The 21,296-nt window shown below is 47.1% G+C and overlaps 1 protein-coding gene across 1 annotated transcript; it reads right to left on the reverse strand.

The window, feature by feature from the left end:
• Positions 1-330: 330 nt before the first annotated feature.
• GATA3 (GATA binding protein 3) lies at positions 331-18,908 on the reverse strand. Its single transcript, XM_064141490.1, has 5 exons — positions 18,492-18,908; positions 15,202-15,738; positions 12,190-12,335; positions 5,897-6,022; positions 331-759 (listed from the first exon to the last, which is right to left on the reverse strand). The coding sequence occupies exons 1-5, from the start codon at positions 18,730-18,732 to the stop codon at positions 331-333; spliced, it is 1,479 nt and encodes a 492-aa protein (XP_063997560.1). The 5' UTR covers positions 18,733-18,908.
• Between the last annotated feature and the right edge of the window lie 2,388 nt (positions 18,909-21,296).

Genomic DNA, 21,296 nt, shown 5'->3' on the forward strand with positions numbered 1-21,296 from the left:
TTTTGTGTTTTGTCTTTTAAGGTATTTCTCTGTTTGTTCGTTTGTTTTCACAGCACTAGAGATCCTGTCCAATAGGGAATGCAAGTATGCAAGTTCTGAATGGCTTATTCACAAATGGTATCCAGATTCAGTGGGTTAGAATACATAGACGCCATAGTGAGTTCCTTTAAAAAGTGGGCAAACATCACTTTTTTAAAAGCTTTTTTTTTTCATCTTTTTTGTCCTTTTTTTGTCCTTTTTTTTCTTTTTTTTGTGATTTTTTTGTAGTTTTTTTCTGAGGTTTTTTTCATTATTATTATTTATTTTTTTTAACGCCTTCAAATAATTATTTTAACTCTTTTTTTTTCTTTTCTCTTTTTCCCCCCCTCCCGTTTGATTCAGAACATCAGACCCATAACCACACGCCTGCAAAATGCAAGTATATAAAGTAAATCTCATTTTGAGAGTGTAAGCATTCAGCAGGGGGAGTCTCTTGCTAACCATGGCAGTGACCATACTGGAAGGATGGTGAGGTCCAAAGGAGAGGCTGGATGGAGGATGCATCGGTGTCGGTGTAGTCAGCATGTGGCTGGAGTGACTGAAAGGTGAAATGTGGCTGATGGAGGACATGTGTCTGGAGAGGGCGGCGGGGTTAAAAGAGCTGCTCTTGGGAAAGTCTTCAAGGTTGTCATGGACCTTTTTGCACTTTTTGGATTTGCTAGACATTTTTCGGTTTCTGGTCTGAATTCCTTCTTTCTTCATAGTCAGGGGTCTGTTAATCTAAACAAAAATCAATTATTTTTTTTTTGTGCTTCCATCCCTTCTCCCCACATCACCATAGGATCCATGTACCCCACGTCCAGGCAGTCCTGGGGATGTGCCCGGGACCAGCAGCTATGCCTCCTCCCCTCGCCGCAGCTACACAACCTCTCCCTCCCCATCCCAAAATTCAGATGCCACCAGAAAATCCCAAATCCATTTGTAATTTCTGAAGATAACAGAAAGTTGCTGGCAGAGTCTTATACCCAAATATCTCACAGACAGCTGAAAACTTTTAGCTATCTGCACATTAGGTGATTGCATCATGTTCAGGAAAGAAACCAATCATTATCACTTTGAAATACTCCCTGCAGATATCGTCTCAGCCCAGGGCCTCCTGACTGATCTAAAACCATAAATGGAAACAGCTGTTGGGATTTCAGGGGTCCCAAATTTTCACAGTGGCATTAGGGAGATGGGCAAACTAAGCAGCAAACATTTGGAGCTACGATGAATGAACCAAGAACAGTATAAAAGCTCTGAGCTATATCAGCTTGCTGGGAGAAAACATCACTGAAGACATCTCAGGCTGGAAGCAGCAGCCCAGGAATGTCTTAATCCCATCTCTACCTCTCACCAAAGAAGGGCCATGGGTTGGTAACTATTTCTCTTGCTCTCTCTTTCTCCATTCTCTTTCTCTTTCTTTCTCTGTTTTGTTTGCTCTATATTCTCTCTCTCTTTACTAAATAGTCTCATCTTGACATATGACCTCATTTGTGTCTTAATTTCACTCACAGAAATGTTCAAGAAAGAACCACTTCTCCTTTCCAAGCTTCAAATTGAGATAACCTTCCAGTGATGATTTGTATCATGACATCAAGTCTGAGGGGTAGCCAAAACTGATTTTCAGGTGAAGCATCAAAGGTGCAGACACAGGACCTGGCAGTGGCACCAGCCTAGTGTTGGAACTGGGATTGTGCTGGCTCTTAGACCAGACACAGGATTCCTGACCTGTGCAGCGTGTTGTCATGTCCTGCAGGACAATAAGTACTTTCTCAAAGCAACATCTCTCATGTTTCATCCCATCACTAGGAACAGATCAGCCCAGGCCATGACTTGATGTGAAAGTTAAAGATGGGGATACTACTTTTGCTCAGGCTGGTGACAAAGCCATGGCCAAATGCACAACGGTGGTCAGAGATAGCATCCAAGCTGTTAGCCAGACACTTCATTCCATTGTGTTGTATATGATCTCATCCTCCTAGCAGGTATCTGACCAAAGTGCCAAACATATAGGGCTGGGATAAATATTAGGAGGAGTGAGACCAGCACAGTCACACCAGCAAGCTGGATTTTTTTTCAGTGACTTCAAAAGCCAGTCACAGCAAAGTTGAAGTGGTCCCCAAAACATCAAAGCCACAGACCCATCTCTGTTTCTCAGGCAGAGAAACAAAAGTCTAAGAGGGAAGACCCTCTCCATGAAAATTCCTTGTGATAAAAATGGCAAACACATGCTAAATCAAAATTGAACCAGCCCAAAGCACGTATATGTAATGCATTAATTGCAGATGGAGCCAATTAATTATGGGTAGGAATTATGCCCTTTGTTGTATCATATGCAAAATATCAGCTGCTCTGCTCTGGGGATGCAGAGCCCTGCTTTAGGCTATTGTGAAATAGACCTTTTCTGGTTACTTTTACCAAAACCAATGGCAGCTCACTCATTTCTATGGGAAAAAAACCAGTCTGTGTTGTGCACCTCCAGCAAGGTACAGTCCCATTTGTCACTGAATCAAATGAAGCCTCATCCTGCTCTTAAAAATGACTGAACTAACAAGGACGAGAACTTCACATTCAACAGATCAAATCCAGGGGACAGTCTTAAACATTGTAGGTCTGATCTTGCTCTGACTGAAGACAATGGGATTTTGCCATTGACCTCAATAAGGTCCTGTCACTGAAGCGGATTTATCCTTCAGACATAGTCATTACAATGTTGGGTTAATCTTTCAGGCTAGCTGTATCTTAGGAAGCACTCTGGGATGCCACAGGATGAAAGGCACCGTATCAATGTGAAATATTAGTCATTGTTAATACTGGTGTTAATGTAGCTGGCTCTTGTTGAAGTCAGTGGGAGCAGTGCCAGCAGCTTCACTAAATGCACCCCAAGACTATTATGATTATTGCTCATATGCTACTGACAAATGGGTTTGCTTAAGCTGTGGGAATCAGCAGTAAAACAAACTGATATAGCCCCATGAGAAAAATAGCACCATGAAAAAATAGCCTGCAGTCATTCACCACAATCATTCCCTGGATGGGCTGAAAAACTGGGTAAGTTTCATCTTCAAATCTGTCTATTAAAATGCCTTACTGATCTAAAGGTCCATTGCAAAAAAAAAAATCAACAAATCCAAAATTAAAAAAGAAATGAAAGGAGTGAGTTAAAAAGAAGCCAGGAATTTGGTACAACCTAGCCTGAAACGAGGTGAAAGCATCTTTCAAGTAGCCCAAGACATTCCACTGGTACATTGATAGAACATCTGTGCAGAAATACTCAGCTGTTTGGGAGGGGCATGCTACTATGAGCCTCTCTATTTTTGACACCTCTCCTGATGGAGAACTGATGAAGGTGAGATACACAAAGGGAGCAGGACCACAGCCTACACGCACACCTCTCACATCTTAGCAGGCCAGACCAATTTTCACCAGCCAAGAAACCTTTGTCCAAATGCAAGCACTAAACTTCCTCTAAACTTCCTCTCTGCCTTGAGTCATTTAAAGGATGGTGCTGGTGACATTCTTCAGGTAGTCAGCACAGCTCTTGAGTCCTGCCTCCCAGCAGCCAAAAAGAGAAGATTGCTGGGAAGCAGGAAGCTTTCACTACCATGGAGCTACTGCTGATCACAAAAACCCCACACCTCTTTAGTTTCTGAAGTACAATGTGGCCTTTGCAATCACAGCTTCTGAAGCACAACACGGTCTTCACAGTTACAGCCCTTTAAAGCCATGTGGGCTGCAGAATAGTGTCCCAGTGCTCTACATCTTTAAAACTGAGGGTGATACCTTCAAAGACTCTTAGGTGTGATGTTGCCTATTTCTCACTGCAGGAATAAACACCATCTTTAAAAAGTAAAAGCAAAAGAATCTGCCCACTCATAGCCAGAATTTGGTGTCTTTTCCCAGTGATATTGCTACACACAGTATCTCAGCCCTCTAGAGGCTTTCTTTTAAGCAGATCCCATTCATGGACCTGCTCATAAAGCAAAACACTACTTGACTTGGGTAAGCAGCTGTCAGTGTCTTTAATGAATATGAAAATGGTTCCAATGTGATCAAGGTCTGCCCCATGTCACAAATCTCACAGCTGCATTGGAGTTTCCCTAAACAGTGGATCTAGAGGTCAACTCAGGCCAACTACATTTACAATTTGAGTGTGGAAAAGAAAAGAATGTGGCTCTTGCAGGTTCACTTCTGGAGAAGCCCAGCACCCAGGCACCTTGGAAGGAATTCCTCCAGAAAGATGTCTACTATGCAGGTAGACACATCTGAAATCATCATCATCATCATCATCATCCTGCCAGCTTTTGCAGTCCCTGGGAGAAAATGCACCATCTCCAAGAGCACATGCCATCTTATCCAAACACAAGCATCTCCATCAGGTCCAGAAATGACATCTGAGAAGTGCATGTTTTCTTCACAGGGCTTTGCTGGGTTACAGGGGAAGCAGTTCAGGTACAGATCTCTTTATAGGTCTTCCAAGCTAAGCAATTTAAGTCCTAACACTGGTGGCTACCAGGCCAAGATGAATACATCGCACAAGCAAAGACTCCTCCAGTGAAGCCACCTGACCTTGCTCCCTTCTTGCCGTGGCAATAGCAAACACAGTGTTTTCTTGTGATATTCTAGGAGCTTTCACTCCATGTTCAATTCCTTTGTTTGCAGTGATCACACTGAGAGTTTGATGACAAGCTTGCTTGCTACACAGGACTCCAAACATGCTGAGACGCCTGCCCACTAAAGGGTAAACACATTGACTTTTTTCTCAGGAGAGCTGCCTCTCACAAAACAGGTGGAAAATGAGCCTGGTTGTTGCCTTTATTTTTTTTTGTCCCTACTTAATCCAAACTTGTTTACTCATCCCAAGAAACCAAAGAGCTTGAAATAACAAATGGAAAGGACTCAGGCACCACAAGGTTTGGGTGCCCCATGAAACTTGATCTGTCTTTGATGTGTTTGCATGGGCGGACACGAAGCCAAAACATAGCCCAAAATGTCTAAAGTCAATCATGAAGCAAATGGCCACTAGGAAAAACATAAGTTATATCAAAGCAGAGAGTTTGAAAATCTTTTCCTTCTTCTGCCATAATAATCACTCTAATGCCACATGTGGAATAAGGGGAACAGGAGTAGCCTTAAGACTCCCTTATTAGCAGTATTACTCAGTAGAAGACTTCAGATCCCTTTAGCTCTTTGCCTGGGGCACATATCCCTGATTCCTGCAAGCTGGCTTTGCATGGAGATGTTAGATTAAATCTGCCAGCCATTTCATTTTTCCTTCCTTCCCATGACAGATGCCTTAAAATTCACATCACAGGGTAAGCAGACTCTGCAACCCGTTAACTAAATCAAGTCCTTTCTGATTTCAGAATCACTTGCATCAACCAGGGCAAACATAAGACCCAAATAAATCACCCCTGGGGACTGGTGGAGGGACAGGACAAAGGCAGCCACAAACTCAAGAAAGATCTAAATAGTTGCTGACACATTTTGCCTTTTTTTTCCAGAGACTGCATTTACTGGCAGAAGCAAGCTACACATGCAAGGGGTATCATCTTGCAGGACAGTGTGTCGGAGAAGACAACACACTGACCCAAATCAGCAATGTAGATAATGTCTCTCTGTGTTGATCCACCCTTCCCTTCTTGGCTCAGGCATGGGAAAGTTCTACCATTATCTACAGACAGTCCTGGTTTATAACTCCCCAATTTGGACTGGCAACGTTTTAGAGGATACCAACTCATCTCTCCAATCCCCAAGGTCCCCAAAGAGAGATCTCAGCATCACCCAAGACTGGAAACTCTTAAGAAAAGGAAGCCTTTGGACCATAGAGTACCAAAACCGAGGCCCCATTATTGAATGTAGCAGTCACACTTACATTGTGCAGCTTGTAGTAGAGCCCGCAGGCATTACAGACCGGATCGCCGTTGGCATTTCTCCTCCACAGGGTGGTAGTGGTGGTCTGACAGTTCGCGCAGGACGTGCCCGCCCTCCTGGCTGCAGACTGAGAGAAGGAGGGGGAGAGACAGGGGAAAAGAAGAAGACAGAGAGGTGGAGGGGGGGGAAAAAAAAAAAAAAAGTTACCTAAAAAAAAGATGCAATCAGCAAAATTGCTGAGAAAGAAAACATCAACCCTGCAGGACTGACGCACATCAGCAGAGGCCTCCAGAAACTGGCTTGTGAGAACAAATAATAACTCTGAAAAAAATCCCCGAGGTACTTTAATCCCAAATTATATACAAACTGAATCAGGTGCCAAAGGGCATCCTAAAAGTGAGTGCTAAACCTCTTACAGAACTCATCAAAATTAGCAGAGTTGGCACAGCCCATTCCAGAGGGGAAAACATTATTTAAATGCCAAGATGTCTTTCCACCTTAATTCTCTCAGACCCCCCAGGGGTCTAATTCCGCAGTCAGGGCCTGAACCAACAATTGCCGGAGTCAATGGCATGAGTCACACCAGCTCCAGCAAGCTCAGGGTGAGACCCAGGCTGAGCGTGGTGGGCAGCTGCTCACCGGGTCCAACCGCAAGCGCAGCCTGGTCCCGTCAGTTCAGCTCAGCTTCAAAGGATATGGGCTCCAGATCGGAAATAACGCTGTGGCAAGGAGTGAGAATCCCAGCGTCTAATTACACCCTTCTGCAGCCTAAACCTTCATGTTTATTTAAGGATCGGTAATGAGCCCAAAAGAAGAATTTACCATTTCATAAATGGGGAAGAACAAGAAAAAGAAGTCTACCTGTCAAGGTGCATAAAGAAGCTGCAATTGGTTAGCTGCAATAATGAGTTAACAAAGCCAAATTTCGCGAAGTCGCTCCCCTTTCAGATGCAGGAATTCGTGCTCCTCACATAAAAACTGGGACATGAGCAAACAAATTGCCCTTCTGCCACTGAAGGAGGAAAAGGAGTTTGCAAACTTGCATGCATGTTTGCGTGTGTGCAAGTGCCTACAGCTCTTACAAAAACAAAAAGACCTTTAGACCCCAGTCCTATCTCTTCTCCATGCCAGCCCTATCTCTTCTCCATCAACATGACACAGCCCCAGAACTCTGATTTCATCGCGATGCGCCGCTTGCTTTCAGCGGGACTGCTCATGTGCTTAAAGTTAAAACATGTGCTTAAGCGATTTGCCAGATCACAGCGATGCTTGGCACCTTGCAGAACTGAGCCTTTAATGCTCTCTTTTGTGCTCTTACTGTTTCAAATTTACCCCTCACCCCACACAGCCGCACACTGTAGCACATCCAACAAAAAGAAAAAGAAATACCACATCTTTGGATACCATACAACAAACCCCAAATGCAAACACGGACACTGGCACGGTGCTAGTGTTAATACCAGCTCCTGTTAGGTCATGTTGCAATTTTAATCATAATTGAATGTGGCGTAGGTGGAGAGGATGGGTTGGTTTTGTTCTAGATAGATAGAGTAGGAATTTATTTTTTTCTTTTAATTAGACAAAGAGGACTGTCTAAAAAAATAAGTAATATGATGCTCGGGAGCACTAGGAAGCATCACAGAAAGCCTGATTTGACAGCAAGGGGCTCTCGCCGGCTGCCCATGGGGACAGTTTCACTTTGCCTGGCCATAAACCACTCTGAAATATGCCACTCTTGGGTCCATTGAGGCCTTTAGCTGACTTCTCCATGCTGATGGCAAGCAGGGACTAGGAACTGTACATGGGTCTTTGGTTGCAAAAATGCCAGTGCAGGCAGGAGAAGCTGAAGCATGCCACCACATAAAAACTTAATGTGCACACATGCCTTGATCCTGTCCTCCTCCAGATCATGCCACTGTCTCAAATTTGTTTCCCATCAAATTCACCAGAGTAACACACATGCTTCAAACACAGCACAGACACAACAAGCTGGGGAGCCAGGCTCTCATCAAGACTTGGGGGACAAGTCTGAAGGTCCTTTCCTCTCTGGATCCCACTAGACAGCGCAGGTGGCTCAGAGCCTGGATTGAGTTTTCGGTGGCAGCTTTGCACTTATCAGACCCAAAAATCAAGCCTAAGGAAATTTCTTAAAACCAATGATTTTGACTCAGCCCACACAGAGAAAACATCCCCGTTGAAGATATTTGGAGTTTCTACACAGCCCTCACTGTATTTTCTCTCACGGCAAGCACGTTTGAAAGTCACCACCTTGCTACCATCTAACAAACTCTGACACTAAATAATCTAATAAATCACAACATTCACTGTCTTCTCTACAGCCTTTTCCACCTGCCATTTTTCTCCTGCAAAAACTGAGCACCTTCAGCTGAATATTTTAAACTCTGTGCTCTCTGGGTCGCAGACTGCACCTTTTATGTTGTACCAACTCATGCTGGAGGCACTGACAGTGGGCAGGAAACAATGAATAACGCTATTGTAACAGCTCCCAGCAATGGCATCCACTGATGCTACTCACCAACCCGAGCCTGGCCATGTAAGTCATGGGATGACTAAGAGGGTGCCCCTATCTGTAGAACCAGACCTCATGGCCCAGCTGCATGCAAGCAAGGGCATAACTTCAAAAGCACTGTCAGCGATGAGAAGGTAGAATTGAGGACAGTGCAGAAGGAACCAAGCACTGGTAAAGACATTTAATTAAGGAGCATTTTCAGTGTCTGAATTTTCACCAGGTACCCACAAAGCTGCAAGCATCATCTTCCTCCAGTAAGAGTGTGTGTGCATGGGCTTTCTGAGAAATTGGCCATAATCCTTACAAAGCCAGCACAGCTGGACACAGAAGCTCTGCATCCACATGGGAAGGGAAGAGAATCCAAAAGAATCTTTTCTCTCAGAACATCAGTGACAGGGGCTGCCACTGGCTTCAACAAGGACAAGAAGAGTCTCAGGAGGGCTCTAGACCTTATAAGAAGAACATTGACACAGGACCAACTGCTTATTCCTGATGTCCCTGCCAATATCTCCTGCTCTTCCACATTCTTGTCAAAGCAATCCTGCCTGAGTCCCCTTGACCAGCAAAACTCCATCCATTTCCACTACAGGAAGCCTTTACAAAGACACCCATTGAATTTAATGAGGCTTGAGATGAAGTCTTAACATCTAAGGATTTATTTGCCTTCTCTCTCCAACCCGTTGGAGCCTTGTCATTAGTTTTGGTGTGCCTAGGATCAGAGCCTACAAAACCAGCCTAAGGTCATACAGGAAACCTGTGTAAGAGGGAGAGGAGCATGCACTGGCTCCCCATCCTGAGTCTGCATCCACATGCTGCAGACTCGTCAGTGTGAAACTGATGATTGGACTCAATGATCTTGAAGGTCTTTTCCAACCTAAGAAATTCTGTGATTCTGTGCTGCCTTCCTCAGCTCGCTCACCTTCACAAGTCAGGAAAGATCAAGTGAAGTTACAGACCACACACACATCTATATCTATGCACATGAAATGCAATCACTGGCCCAGCTTTGGTGCCTTCTGATTTTTTTTTCCCCTTTGGTGGAGTTCATCAAGAGGAATAAATATGGATGCAAAAAAAAAAAAAAAAAAAAGTAGAAATGTTTCTCTTGTTTTTTACCCCAGGCAGTGATTGGGGGGGAGGGGGATAATTAAAAAGGAAAAAAAAATCTAAAGTCTCTCATTTAGCAAAGGCCACATTCAAAGAAGGTTTTTGTAACTGAAGACTTTAACTAAATGCCCAAGACAAGGTCCTCTCTTCACTCTTTTTTTCTTTCTCTCTCTCTCTCTCTTTTTTTATCCAGGAATGCTGGGCTGAGGGTAACTCGGGACATTCTTTCGTGGTTCCATCAGACACTTTTTGAAAGCTCTCCCCTCCTTTCCCAGCCGCTTTCCTATTCTGCCTCCCCCCCTCCGCTTGTTTGGATATGCTCAAGCTCCTGTGTGTTTGGGCTGGGGAAGCAGAGCTGTTGTTTAGGAGTTATCTCCAGGGCTCAGATATCCGGCAGCTTTTTCCTAGGAAGTTAACTTTACACATAAAGAGAGAATGAGGAGAGGAGGGGGGGAAAAAAAAAGAAAAGAAAACGAGGGGTGTGTGTGTTTAAGACAGAAGGGCCACGGGGAGGAGAAAAGAACAAGAGAGCTGCCCAAAAAAAAATTCAAATCCCATCCTGTACTTCCCTCCCTAGAAAGCTTTTCCTTTTTTCTAACAAGGCTATGAAAGATGAGGGAGACCAATATTTTCCTATGTGGGAAAAGCCCATATAGGAAGGCACAGAGAGGTTTTGCTCACAGGAAGCTTGGGGGTAGAGAAGCAAACCCACATCTTCCCCAAAATGAGCACAGTCAGAGAGAGCGAAGCTGCTGCCTCTTGCAGCAGATCCCCTCCTGGCTGTATCCTGTAAATATTTCCCAGCGCCTATGGGAATAACACTAGTCCAATCTTGTGGACATCTCACAGGTGAGGAAGCTGAATCCATGACTAAGTTGCCAAAGTAAGGCCATGAGCACCTTCATGGGCAACACAAGGCCAGTGAATGACCCTTCTCCTGTCTGCAGGATCCAGCCATGCCAGGAGCAAACCTCATGCAACCATCTAGATCCATCAATCATCTCAGAAACTCCATGGAGAGCATCTTTTCCTCCCAGTTTTTGAGCAACCCCCAGGAGCTCATCCATTTCTTTGATCCTAATGAAACCAAACATGCCTCAGTTTGAAACAGTCGATCACTTCCCAAGTAGGGAACGTATTTTTTTACCCCACTCACTCAATATAATTTTTCCCCTGTGATTTACTTGATTATTTGCCAAATATACTTCAACACATTTATTTGCCATGCCCACAGCTTCCTGACCTTTTTGTGGCTTCCAGGGAAATTGAGGAATGGATGGTTAAGGATGCTGTAATGTGTTGTCTGCACATAGTACTGCCATGAGGATTCCAACTATTATTTCATAGGATCACAGGATGTTAGAGGCTGGAAAGGACCTCTGCATATCATTGAGTCAAACCACCCTGCCAGAGCAGGACCATAATCTAGTGCAAGTCACACATCCAGATGGGTCCTGGAAGTCTGCAGAGAAGGAGACTCCACAACCTCCCTGGGGAGCCTATTCCCTTACAGTAAATAAGTTCTTCCTCACGTTGAGGTGGAACTTCCTGTGCTGTAGTTTATATCCATTGTCACTTGCCCTATCACAGGGCACAAGTGAGAAGAGGCTGTTCCTTCCATCTTGACACCCAGCCCTCATATATTTATACACATTTATTAGATTCCCTCTCAGTCTTTTCCTCCTCAGACTAAAAAGCCCCTTTGCTCACAAGGCAGTGCTCCAGTCCCTGAATCATTCCTGTAGCCCTCCATTGGACTGTCTCAAGTAGATCCCTGTCCCTCTTGAACTGGGGAGCCCAGAACTGGATGCAACATTCCAGGTGAGGTCTCATTAGGGCAGAGTAGAGGGGGAGGAGAACCTCCCTCCATCTGCTGGACACACTCTTCTTAACACATCCCACCCAGGATACCATTGGCCTCCTTGGCCACAGGGGCACATTGCTACCTGCACATTTCCTCTTCCTTCAACTTCTGTGGCCCCAGGCATACACTCAGCTTTGCCCACTCACTAGGCTTTGTCATTCCCTTGTGTCCTTGCTCACAATGACTTAAGGGGAATGACATAATTTGATACCCATATGGCTCAGCTACAAATGACCACACCACATTCAAGTGGCACCAGGACCACCAGTCAAGCACTTTGCAGGACCAAGGTCTGACTGATGTCCCTGTACTCAGGTTGGGTTCACTCTCCACACCACCACCAGCTAAGGGGAAATGGAGATACACTTGGGAAGGGGAGGACAGTATGGAAAGCCCAGGAAAAAATAATCCTATTTTCATGATAGCCTCTTTGGTCACTACAAAATGATCAGTATGTCCTGTGCCTTTGGAAAGGTCCACTGCCCTTGGGTCACCATCCAGAAACACTGTGAGGAGCTGTGTGTTCTGTGGTGACCTGGGAGAAAACAGTTCTGCTTTGCAAGAACACCTGGATCTTGATTTTTTTTTTTCTACCTAATTTGCAGTTTGCCAAAGGAGAGACAACTGAGGCACACAGCAGCTGGGAGCATCTCTCCAAGCATGCCCCTTTCAAGCCCTTTGGTGCAGCAGAAGCAGATTTTGGAGATGGTTGAGCTTCTCTGCCCATTCCAAGCTACAGACAAGAAGCAGAATTTGCAGAAGAAGGAAAAGAATCAAAAAGAAGGAGACTCACCAGTCTTCTCTTGGGTTTGATCAGGGGTCGGTTCTGCCCATTCATTTTGTGATAGAGTCCACAGGCGTTACACAAATAGTGCCCAGTGCCGTCTCTTCTCCACAGAGGGGTTGAGGTAGCCCCACAATTTACACACTCCCTGCCTTCTGGAAACAAGACAGTACATAGTTCACTTAAGGAAAGCAGAGGTAACAGGTGTTGGAGAAAGCCCACACACACCAAAAATCCCCAACCCCCTGGGACACCCACCAATACCAAACCCTGCCTGCCCTCTCCAAGCAAGGGTCCAAGATCACTGCTGAGCAACATCCCTGGCATGGGCTGGGGAGCTTCTGGTGGGGCCTGATCCTGTCCCCCTCCCTAACACCGTAATGCAAAGCAGCATCAGGCCTGTCCCCCAGCAGTAAGGAAGAGTCACGGTGTCAATGGCAACCCAGGCACCATGGTGGCTTGAGAGGCACCCTGGAGAAGCTCTCACTTCTCCCACAGGTTCCGTCTCTGAGGGGTGTGCTGACAATCCCCTCTCACCTCTGGATGAAGGGCACGTACAGCCTTCCGTACCCCACTTTGCCATAAGGACCAGACAATCCTTGGCAGGCTTCACAAGGAGCCTCTATCTCCAACTCGAGGTGGAGGGATACCAGATTTAAGTCAATGCCACCCTTTCTCATCTGTATGAAAACACCAACGTCATTCCTAGAGCGCTGGTCCAGCTCTCAGGGTGCTACACGAGCAAGGGGTGCTATTCCTTTGGCCTTGAGTCAAACCACACCAAGGACCCCCAAAATAATCAAACAACCAAAACACCTTTCCAGCCCCAGTCAACACACAACCACGCTGGCAATATCTGCTACCAATTAATTTGCAGTTAAGCTGCTGCCACCCAACTTGTGTAAATTCCTCTGGCCTCCCCATCTCATCCACAGCCTGATGGTCCATTCCTGACCTGCTTGATCCCTGAAATTGCTTGAGCCCTGATCAGTGTCTTTCCCTCCTTTTTAGTACATTTCTATCCTCTTCCCAGCTATTGGGGGGGGGGTGTTTCACCCAGCCCACATCTCCCAGCCTGGGAATTGTGGGATGGATATGAATATGCTTCTCAGACACTTTCAGAAAGTTGAGAGGTTTTTTGTTGGGTGTTTGGTTTGTCATTGTGTTGGGTATTTTTTCTTGCACTTAATGACACTCTTAGCCCTTCTGAGAGCAGCAGAAGACCTCAATCGACCAAAGCAGAGCTAACTCAGCCCAGAGGTGGCTCCCCACTGCCCCAGCATTCAAGTAAGAGGCATCCGCACCCTAACCACAAACGGCAACCGTTTTTCCAGAGCCTTTGCACTAAGCCCTCTCACACCCCTCAACACCAAAAAAAAAATAACAAAAGAAAAAAACATTTTCAGCCCTTTCTCCCTCTTTCATCCTGCAAAAACACCCCCTTCCTCCTTTTCTCCACCAGTATCCTTGTCTTACAACATTCCCAACTTGTAAAAAACAACTAAGAAAAGAAAGGTAAAAAAAGAAGTGTTGCTGCTGGGGTTGACTTTTCACGAACCGCAGATGTGTCTCTCGAAGGTAAAGTAACAGAAAGTGACAAAAGGAAAACAGGAGGCGGGGTGACGAGAGGTGAGCAAGCCGGTTTGAAAATACCGCGCAGCCGGTGCCCCGACGGGAGATGCGGCAACCGGAGGGGCGCGCAGTCACAGCGCGGCTTGCACCGCGACCGGGAATAAACCGATCCCTACCAGGACACAGCACCCGATCAGTCCCGGGCCAGGCGGGGAGCGGTTCCCGTTAATACCCCAGTGGGTTTTTTTTTCCCCTCCGGTTAAACAGGGGCAAGCCGCTCCGGGGCTGGTTGAGTCTCTGTCCCTCTCTTTTGTTTTACTCCATCTCTCTCTCTCTCTCCTGCTTTCATGTACAAAACATACAGGTCTGGGTTTTTTTTGTCACTCTAACCGCATCCGGACTCTATTAAAGTTCCTGGCGCTGGATAAACAATGCAACTGTCGCGTGCAGCAGTCTGAAAATAATTGGATTAGCTCAAACATATCAGCTAAATAGAGACAGTCCCTGCTCAGACAGACAGAGTAAATGTCACCCTGGAAAAACCCTGAAAACTGATCTCATTCATGCCAGGCAACCCTGCAGCAGCCTCCTCAGAAAGAGGAAAAAAAAAGGCAGAAAAAAGAAAAGGGGAGGGGGGGTGGAAGTAGTCCTTTGACTAATTGCCCTTTGCACATACACACACCAAAACGCACATCTCTCGCCTCACTCTCCCAACTCTCGCTGCACACAAACATCCAAACCCGCAACCTTCAGCCTCCTGGAGCCAGTGCCGCTCAACTCCCGCCCCTTGCTCCGCAGGGTGCGCACAGCTCCGGGCCCCACACACACACCGCCAAGAGGATGCTTTTAGAGTCTTGTATTAGGGGTGGACAAAGACCCCGCACAGAGCTGGATGGGGCTCGGGGCTGTGTACAGGAGCTCCCCGCCCGGGGCACACATAGAGAGCCTCCGAGAAAATCCTCCCCGCATCTCTGGGCGTTGCATGGACAAGAGGCCCCGGGAAGAGCGAGGGAGAGGGCAGGAGGGAGAAGCTGGCCGGGATTTGGTACCACTATTAAAATACAGAACAGATACACTAATGCTGCGGTTCCCTCGGTTTCACTTCCTCCTTAGGCACCGCAGCTGAGCACACCTTAGGTGCTTGACATAACCAACCCCGGGGGGATTTGGGCTCCTGGGATGATGTGTTTGGGGTTGGACCCTCAGCCTGGGTTGGATAAGGTGAGAGGTTTGGTTGTAAAGCCAACAAGACAACCTATAGGGAGGTAAAGTCATGTGTGTGTGTGTGTCTTTGGGGGCTTCAGCCCCTGCCGCTTTCATCACACAGATGCTTGTGTGCATCACTCTGTGTGCGGAGAAGAGAGGAAGGCACAGCTCGATCCCTTTCCTCCTCGTTTCCTCCCAGCTACCTCTCTCGGGCAATGGGGATGAAGAAGCCAAAAGCCCTACCTGTGCTTGACCGTGCTTTTGGTCGCGATTTACACCCGAACCCAGTCGGCGATCCTCCCAAGAGGCTACTGGGGGGGAAAAGTCCAGAGCCATATTCGGGGACATACGGTGGGTAGGTAGTGATGGGGTGATGAGCGGAGGAAGTGGCTCCTCCTAAAGAGGCCATGCTGCTCCGAGAGTGAGAAGACTCCAACTTCATGGTATCAGCCAGGGACACCTGGTATTTGATGCATTCCTTCTCGTCCTGCCGGGTGGAGCCGGTGGAACCGGGGGTGGAAATGGACGGATCCGGGGACACATCTTTAGGAGGGGTTGGTGGGAAGGTGAAAAGGTGCGGGCTGGAGTGGCCGGCTGATAAAGTGGAAGAGGAGGCGGGTGGGTAGACGGAAAGGGGTCCCGGTGAGCTGTGATGGATGGAAGTCTTGGAGAAAGGGCTGAGGTTCCAAGGGGAAGCGCTGTGGTGACTGCTCAGCGCCTTGCTCCCGTCCAGCCAGGGCAGCGAGCCGTGCAGCAGCGGTGGCCGGCACACCTGGCTCCCTGCTCGGAGAAAGCACAGCGAAAACTCCTGTTACACTCCCTTCGCCACTCTGACAAGCCCCCAGAGGGAAGTACCAGGCTGTACTCCCTCTTCTCTCCTTCCCAAAGCGCTCAGCATGTGGGGGGAGCAAGACAAAATACATCCAATGCAATCCCCCACTCCCCTTTGCAAATTAAAACTCGGAAGCTGTAATGGTCAGAGGTAGCAGCTCGGATCCATCTCAGAAGTTTGTCTTCAGGTCAGGATCCCTGTGAGCAACGATGCCTGCCGGGGGACACAAGATCTGGAGAGCCCAGCTTCATTATTTCCTTTTTCCAGACAATCCCATACACATTTTGAAGCAAAAATCCTATGTGAAATCGCCAGGCCCCCATTGTAGAATTTCTTTTTGTTTGTTCTTTTCATAGCTAGAAATTAATTTCCCGAAGACAACCATGGGCTACAAACCCTAGGAATAATCTGGCCAAACGAAGAAGACCAGAAGATGCCCACAAACACGATAATAACCTTTCCCTCAGAGCTGATAAACCTTGCAAACTGCCTAATCCGTCTTTTTTTGTTGTTGTCCTTCTTCCACGAGGCTGAACATGTTTAGATGGCGTTTTGGTGGTGATGTGGCACACGTGGAGAGCACCAACTGCCTCAAGTGTAACTCTCCATCCCCTTCTTATGACAAAAAACCCTTCACTTGTATTTTAAAGTACAAATCTGGACTTTGCCACAAAACTCACCGGGTTTATTCAAACATTTTTCCCCCGTGGTTATAAGTGTACTTAAAGGACAGTACCTGATATTTTCAATTGTTTTCTTGAGTTAAAAATAAAAAAGAAAGGAAAATAAATGTAAAAAATATAACCAAAAAGTCAAATTTACCCAAATCCAGAGCAACTTGGGCAAATTTCTGTAAGCTGAAAAACAGTTATTCAGCTGGAAGAGAGGAAGTTTATGCCTGCTAACAGAGCTCTGGAAAGGCATTAACATCTAGAGAGCTTTAACTTCTGAAGGTATCGTGATCTCTAAGTAGAGCTGGATAGGTAGACAGAAGGAGAGATGCAAACACAGGTCTATAAAGGCACAGATAACTGAAAAGTTGGTGCAGAGTGGATTTGTATCTTTGCATGGGACCTTGTGTCTAGAAAATCTCCAAGCCTGTTTTCGCTATGCATTTGTGAACAATACTGAAAGTAACTGCTCTAAAGGAAGGGAAGGTGGGTTATACGAATAGAAAGGGTCAAGATTCATTATCTTCTCCAGGAAGTAGCATAGTAAATAATATTCAGGCTAGATCAGAGAGACCGCATTTCCACTTTCTGCTGATATATTGGGGGGGGGGGGGAAATTGAAAAGAAAAGAAAGAAAGGACAAAAACTGCTGATCCCTAGAAATAATTGTTTTAAAGGGACTAATGGCAGAACAATGCAGTTACTGAGCAGAGCCTAATGCAGTCTCGCACTCAACAAGTAGCTAAGGGTTGGGAGCAGCCCCCTAAACCCGGCTCGGCTCCAGCTCCACTCGCTTGTCCCACTCTCTTCTCCTTGATGTTGGGGTGATTTCCACAGTAAACCTCGGGTATTCAGGTTTCACCACCACAGAGGTCACTGTCTGGGTTCATAAATCAGCTTCAGCTTTTTTCCTCTCCTTTCAATTTTTTTTTTCTCTTTTCACTATGTTTTCATCATAGAGGTAAGCTCCAGCTATAAAACTGGATCTATCCAATTCTTCATAAAAGATGACACCAAAGCACGCATTCCCGTGCGGACTTGGGCCCCATCAACCCCAGGTATTCCACCTCCTTTCTAAACACTGTGACTCAGGAAAAAAAATCACGCTGTGGATCATTAACTTCTCTCAGGACCCTCAGGAAAACACACCAAGTTTGATACTTAATTACACCTTGAGATTTGGTTATTTTCCTTTCTTCCTTATTTTTAAAACACACCGTGGTGCTGTCCTGCGTGTGCATGTGCAAAACTTTTCAGCCCCAACATAACAAGTTCACTAAGTGTGAATGAAAACAGCCCAAGCGTGAGGAAATCAGGGTCATTTTCACACTCCTGCTCTCCAGTTTGTTTTTCTTGTGCAGAGCAACTTAATCGTGCAAAAACTAAACACCGTATTGAAAACCCTGTTAACTTAATTAAAGAGATGGGGAAGTGATCTAAAAAGAAAAGAGGGAATGAGGAAGAAAGCAAAAGAAAGATAAAAGGGAAAGTAAAAGAAAGAAGAGCACGAGAAAGGGAGAAAGAGCAGAGATAAGAGAGGGGAGAGAGATAAGAGAGACGAGCAATAGAGAGAGTAGAAAGAAAGATGGAAAGAAGAGGAAAAAGAGAAAGAAGGGAAAATAAAGAGAGAAAGAGATGAAAAACAAGAAAGAAAGAAAGAAAGAAAGAAAGAAAGAAAGAAAGAAAGAAAGAAAGAAAGAAAGAAAGAAAGAAAGAAAGAAAGAAAGAAAGAAAGAAAGAAAGAAAGAAAGAAAGAAAGAAAGAAAGAAAGAAAGAAAGAAAGAAAGAAAAGAGAAGGAAAGAAAGAGAAGGAAAGAAAGAGAAGAAATTAAAGGAGCCTGCATTTTTATGCATTTCCAGTAAATCAACCCCAAAATCCATCCGTGACGTACTTTCCCCGCCGGCAGGAGAGGGTCTCTGCCCGATGACAGCCGGGCCGGCGGGACTCGGAGCCACCTGGGCCCGGGGCCGAAACCGGGGCCGCCCCAGGGTCACCCCGGAGGATCAGGGCTCTCCTCAGGGACACTCACCGTGGTGGGCCGTGGGGTATCTCTGCACGGTGGCTCTCACGGAGTTGCCATAGTAGGGCGGGACGGGGTTGCCTTGTCCGTCGATATTAAAAAGTACATCCACTTCCTCGGCGAGAGGATACTGCGTGGGGTCCATGTAGGTATGGCCAAGAGTGGGGTGATGCGAGTCCGGGTGCTGCCCATTGAGCACAGCAGGGTGGTGGTGGCTCACCCACCGCGGCTGGTCCGTAGAGACCTCCATCTTCCGCGATCGCTGCTCCGCAGCTGCTCTTCCTCCTCCTCCTCAGCAAGGCGCAAAGGGCTTGAGATTGGAGGGGGGAGACGGTGCTGGAGTTTTGGAAGGGTGGGGAAGTGCTCGGCGAGTTTGGGGATGGTTTTGTTCGGTTTAAAGTGGAGGGAGGAGGGTACGATGATAAACGATCTACTCAAAAAAAAAAAAAGGGGGGGGGGGGGGGGAAGGCAAGCGGTGAGGGGAAAAAGGGAAAACAAACAAATTCAGGGGGAAAAAAAATCTACGAAGTGAGATCCCCTCAGTATCTTCCGCTCTTTTGCAGATGTTTCTCTTCTTTGATCACCTGTAACGAGAAAGAGGAAAGGGAAGAAGCAGAGAGAGAGAGAGGGAGAGAAGCAGAGAGAGAAATGTGCTTGAGAAGTTCTGAACTTTAGCACCTGACTTTTTAGGCAGGAGAAAACCCGTCCCATTCCTCGGCAGCCATCCCTAGGAAGCGCCTGCTCTGCCCTGGACCCACCTCTCTTCCTCAGCGCCTCTTTCTCTTTCGCTCTCTCCGCGGCTCGGAGAGGAGCCGAGCTGCTCTACCCACTTTCCTGTCGCCTCAGCTCTTATTCTTGATGGTTTTTTTTTTTAACTCTTTCAGTTTGTTTGGTTTGTTGTTGTTTTTCTTTTTCTTCTCCTCGCAACTGTTTATTTGTTTGTTATTTACTCCATTTACACCTAAGAAGCTCCAGTGGCTTAAGCCGGTGAGAACTTCTGCCATTCGCCGCTCTGCAGCCTACAGTCGCTCTGATTGCTCATTAATTATTATGCAACCAAGAAAAGGGGGAAGAAAAGGGACAAGAGAACGGGAGAAAAAGCCTGGGAGAGTGGGTATAAAGCGATGGGGAGAGGGTGGGGGTGAAGGGAAGGAGCGAGGGGAAAAGGAAAGAGGTAAGAGAAAGGGGGGTGGGTTGGAGGGAAAGCCACAAGTTGCTAAAGAAATTCCGCACAAACCTTGGTGGAGAAGCAGTATGTGACCCAGGAGGGATGAAGCTGAAAGTGCTTGATCAGATCAGATTGTGCTCGCTCGCTCACCCTATTTTTTTCCCTATTTTTTTCCTCCCTCTCTCTCTCTGTTGGTTTTTGGTGTTTTTTTCCTTTTTTTTTTTTTTTTCTTTCTTTCTTTTTTTTTTTTTTTTTACAGGGAAGGCATTCTTTCTGAAAGGAGCAGGATGGCGCCAGCCGGCTCAGTGCTTACAGACAGCTGTGGCGAGACGCAACTTAAGGAGGTTCCAGTGTCATAAGCCTGGGGGAGGCGGAGCCTGTCCCCGCCTGAGGAGGGGACCGCCGGGGCGCACCGGCCGCCTCCGCGCTGCCCCCGCCACGCACCCGCGAGAACCCCCTTCTTCCAACTTTCAATCTTCCTCCCCCTTTCCCCTCCCCCCCTCCCCTTTTTTTTTTTTTTTTTAATTCTAGCTTTTTAAGGAGGAATATAAGTTTTCCCTCAGACCGGAAAACTCTGCAAGTGACCCCTCCAGGAGTGCGTGAGCGGAGAAGACGGATTCAGTTCCTCCTTCCCGCAGCCCGGGAGGGACCAGAGCCCCCCAGGAGAAAGACTGGACCGATCCTGGGATGTGCCGGCAGGTGCACGACCCAGTCGGGGGGGTCTGACTACCTGAAACAAAGCTGCCTCTCCTCCTACACCGCCTAGTTCAGAGCTGCTCCGTCTCATAAAGGATGGAATTATTGTTAGTTTTAAGGATAAAGCGCACAGAAACGGCCGCCTTTGGAAATAATACTATTTCGGGGTGACTGAGAGTGTACCTCCCGTTTCCACTTGGAGGTCCTAGTAGTGGACAAGTTGAGACATGGAAGCCACGAGGTGCTGAGGGTTGGGGCAGAGGGAGGCTCCCTGGGCGAGGTGGGGCTGCTGGGGGGGAGGGAACTGACACCCTCGGGCGCCCCGGGCCAGCCGACCCCCCGCGGGCTCCGCGCCCGTAGCGCCGCCCGCCGCCCAGCGGGGGCCGCCGCCGCCGCGCTGCAGCCAATGGGAGGCGACCAGGAACCGGGCCGCCGGCCTCGGGAGGTGCTGATTGGCTGTCCGCCCGGGCCCCGCCGGCCGGCCTGGCTGCTGCCTTGAGCCAGGGCATCCCCTAGCGGCCCCACCGGCACCGCGGCACCGCCCGGGCACGGCACGACTCAGAACAGCTTGGAATGCCTTGACCCTGGTCTCCCTACAGCGCGGTACCGGCCAGAGCATAACCCTGGGGCTGGGGGACAGGGGTGAAGGTCGGAGGGAGAGCAGGGATAAAGGGAGAGGAACACATAAGAAAAGGAAGGGAAAGGAAGAATAAGAAAGAAAAAAAAAAAAGAGAGGAGAAGAGAAGAGAAGAGAAGAGAAGAGAAGAGAAGAGAAGAGAAGAGAAGAGAAGAGAAGAGAAGAGAAGAGAAGAGAAGAGAAGAGAAGAGAAGAGAAGAGAAGAGAAGAGAAGAGAAGAGAAGAGAAGAGAAGAGAAGAGAAGAGAAGAGAAGAGAAGAGAAAGAAGAAAAAACTAAAGGGGGGGAACAAAAAAAAAAAAAACAAAACAAAA

The sequence above is a fragment of the Pogoniulus pusillus genome, chromosome 4 (assembly GCF_015220805.1).
Source record: "Pogoniulus pusillus isolate bPogPus1 chromosome 4, bPogPus1.pri, whole genome shotgun sequence".
Classification (NCBI taxonomy): Eukaryota; Metazoa; Chordata; class Aves; order Piciformes; family Lybiidae; genus Pogoniulus; species Pogoniulus pusillus.

Coding starts and splice junctions, on each gene's coding strand:
- GATA3 (XM_064141490.1), bottom strand. CDS start 18,732: ATGGAGGTCTCTACGGACCAGCCGCGGTGGGTGAGCCACCACCACCCT. Junction 6,023..12,189: donor TCAAACCCAAGAGAAGACTG/GTGAGTCTCCTT, acceptor TCCTTCTCTCAG/TCTGCAGCCAGGAGGGCGGG. Junction 760..5,896: donor TCTACTACAAGCTGCACAAT/GTAAGTGTGACT, acceptor ATTTTTGTTTAG/ATTAACAGACCCCTGACTAT.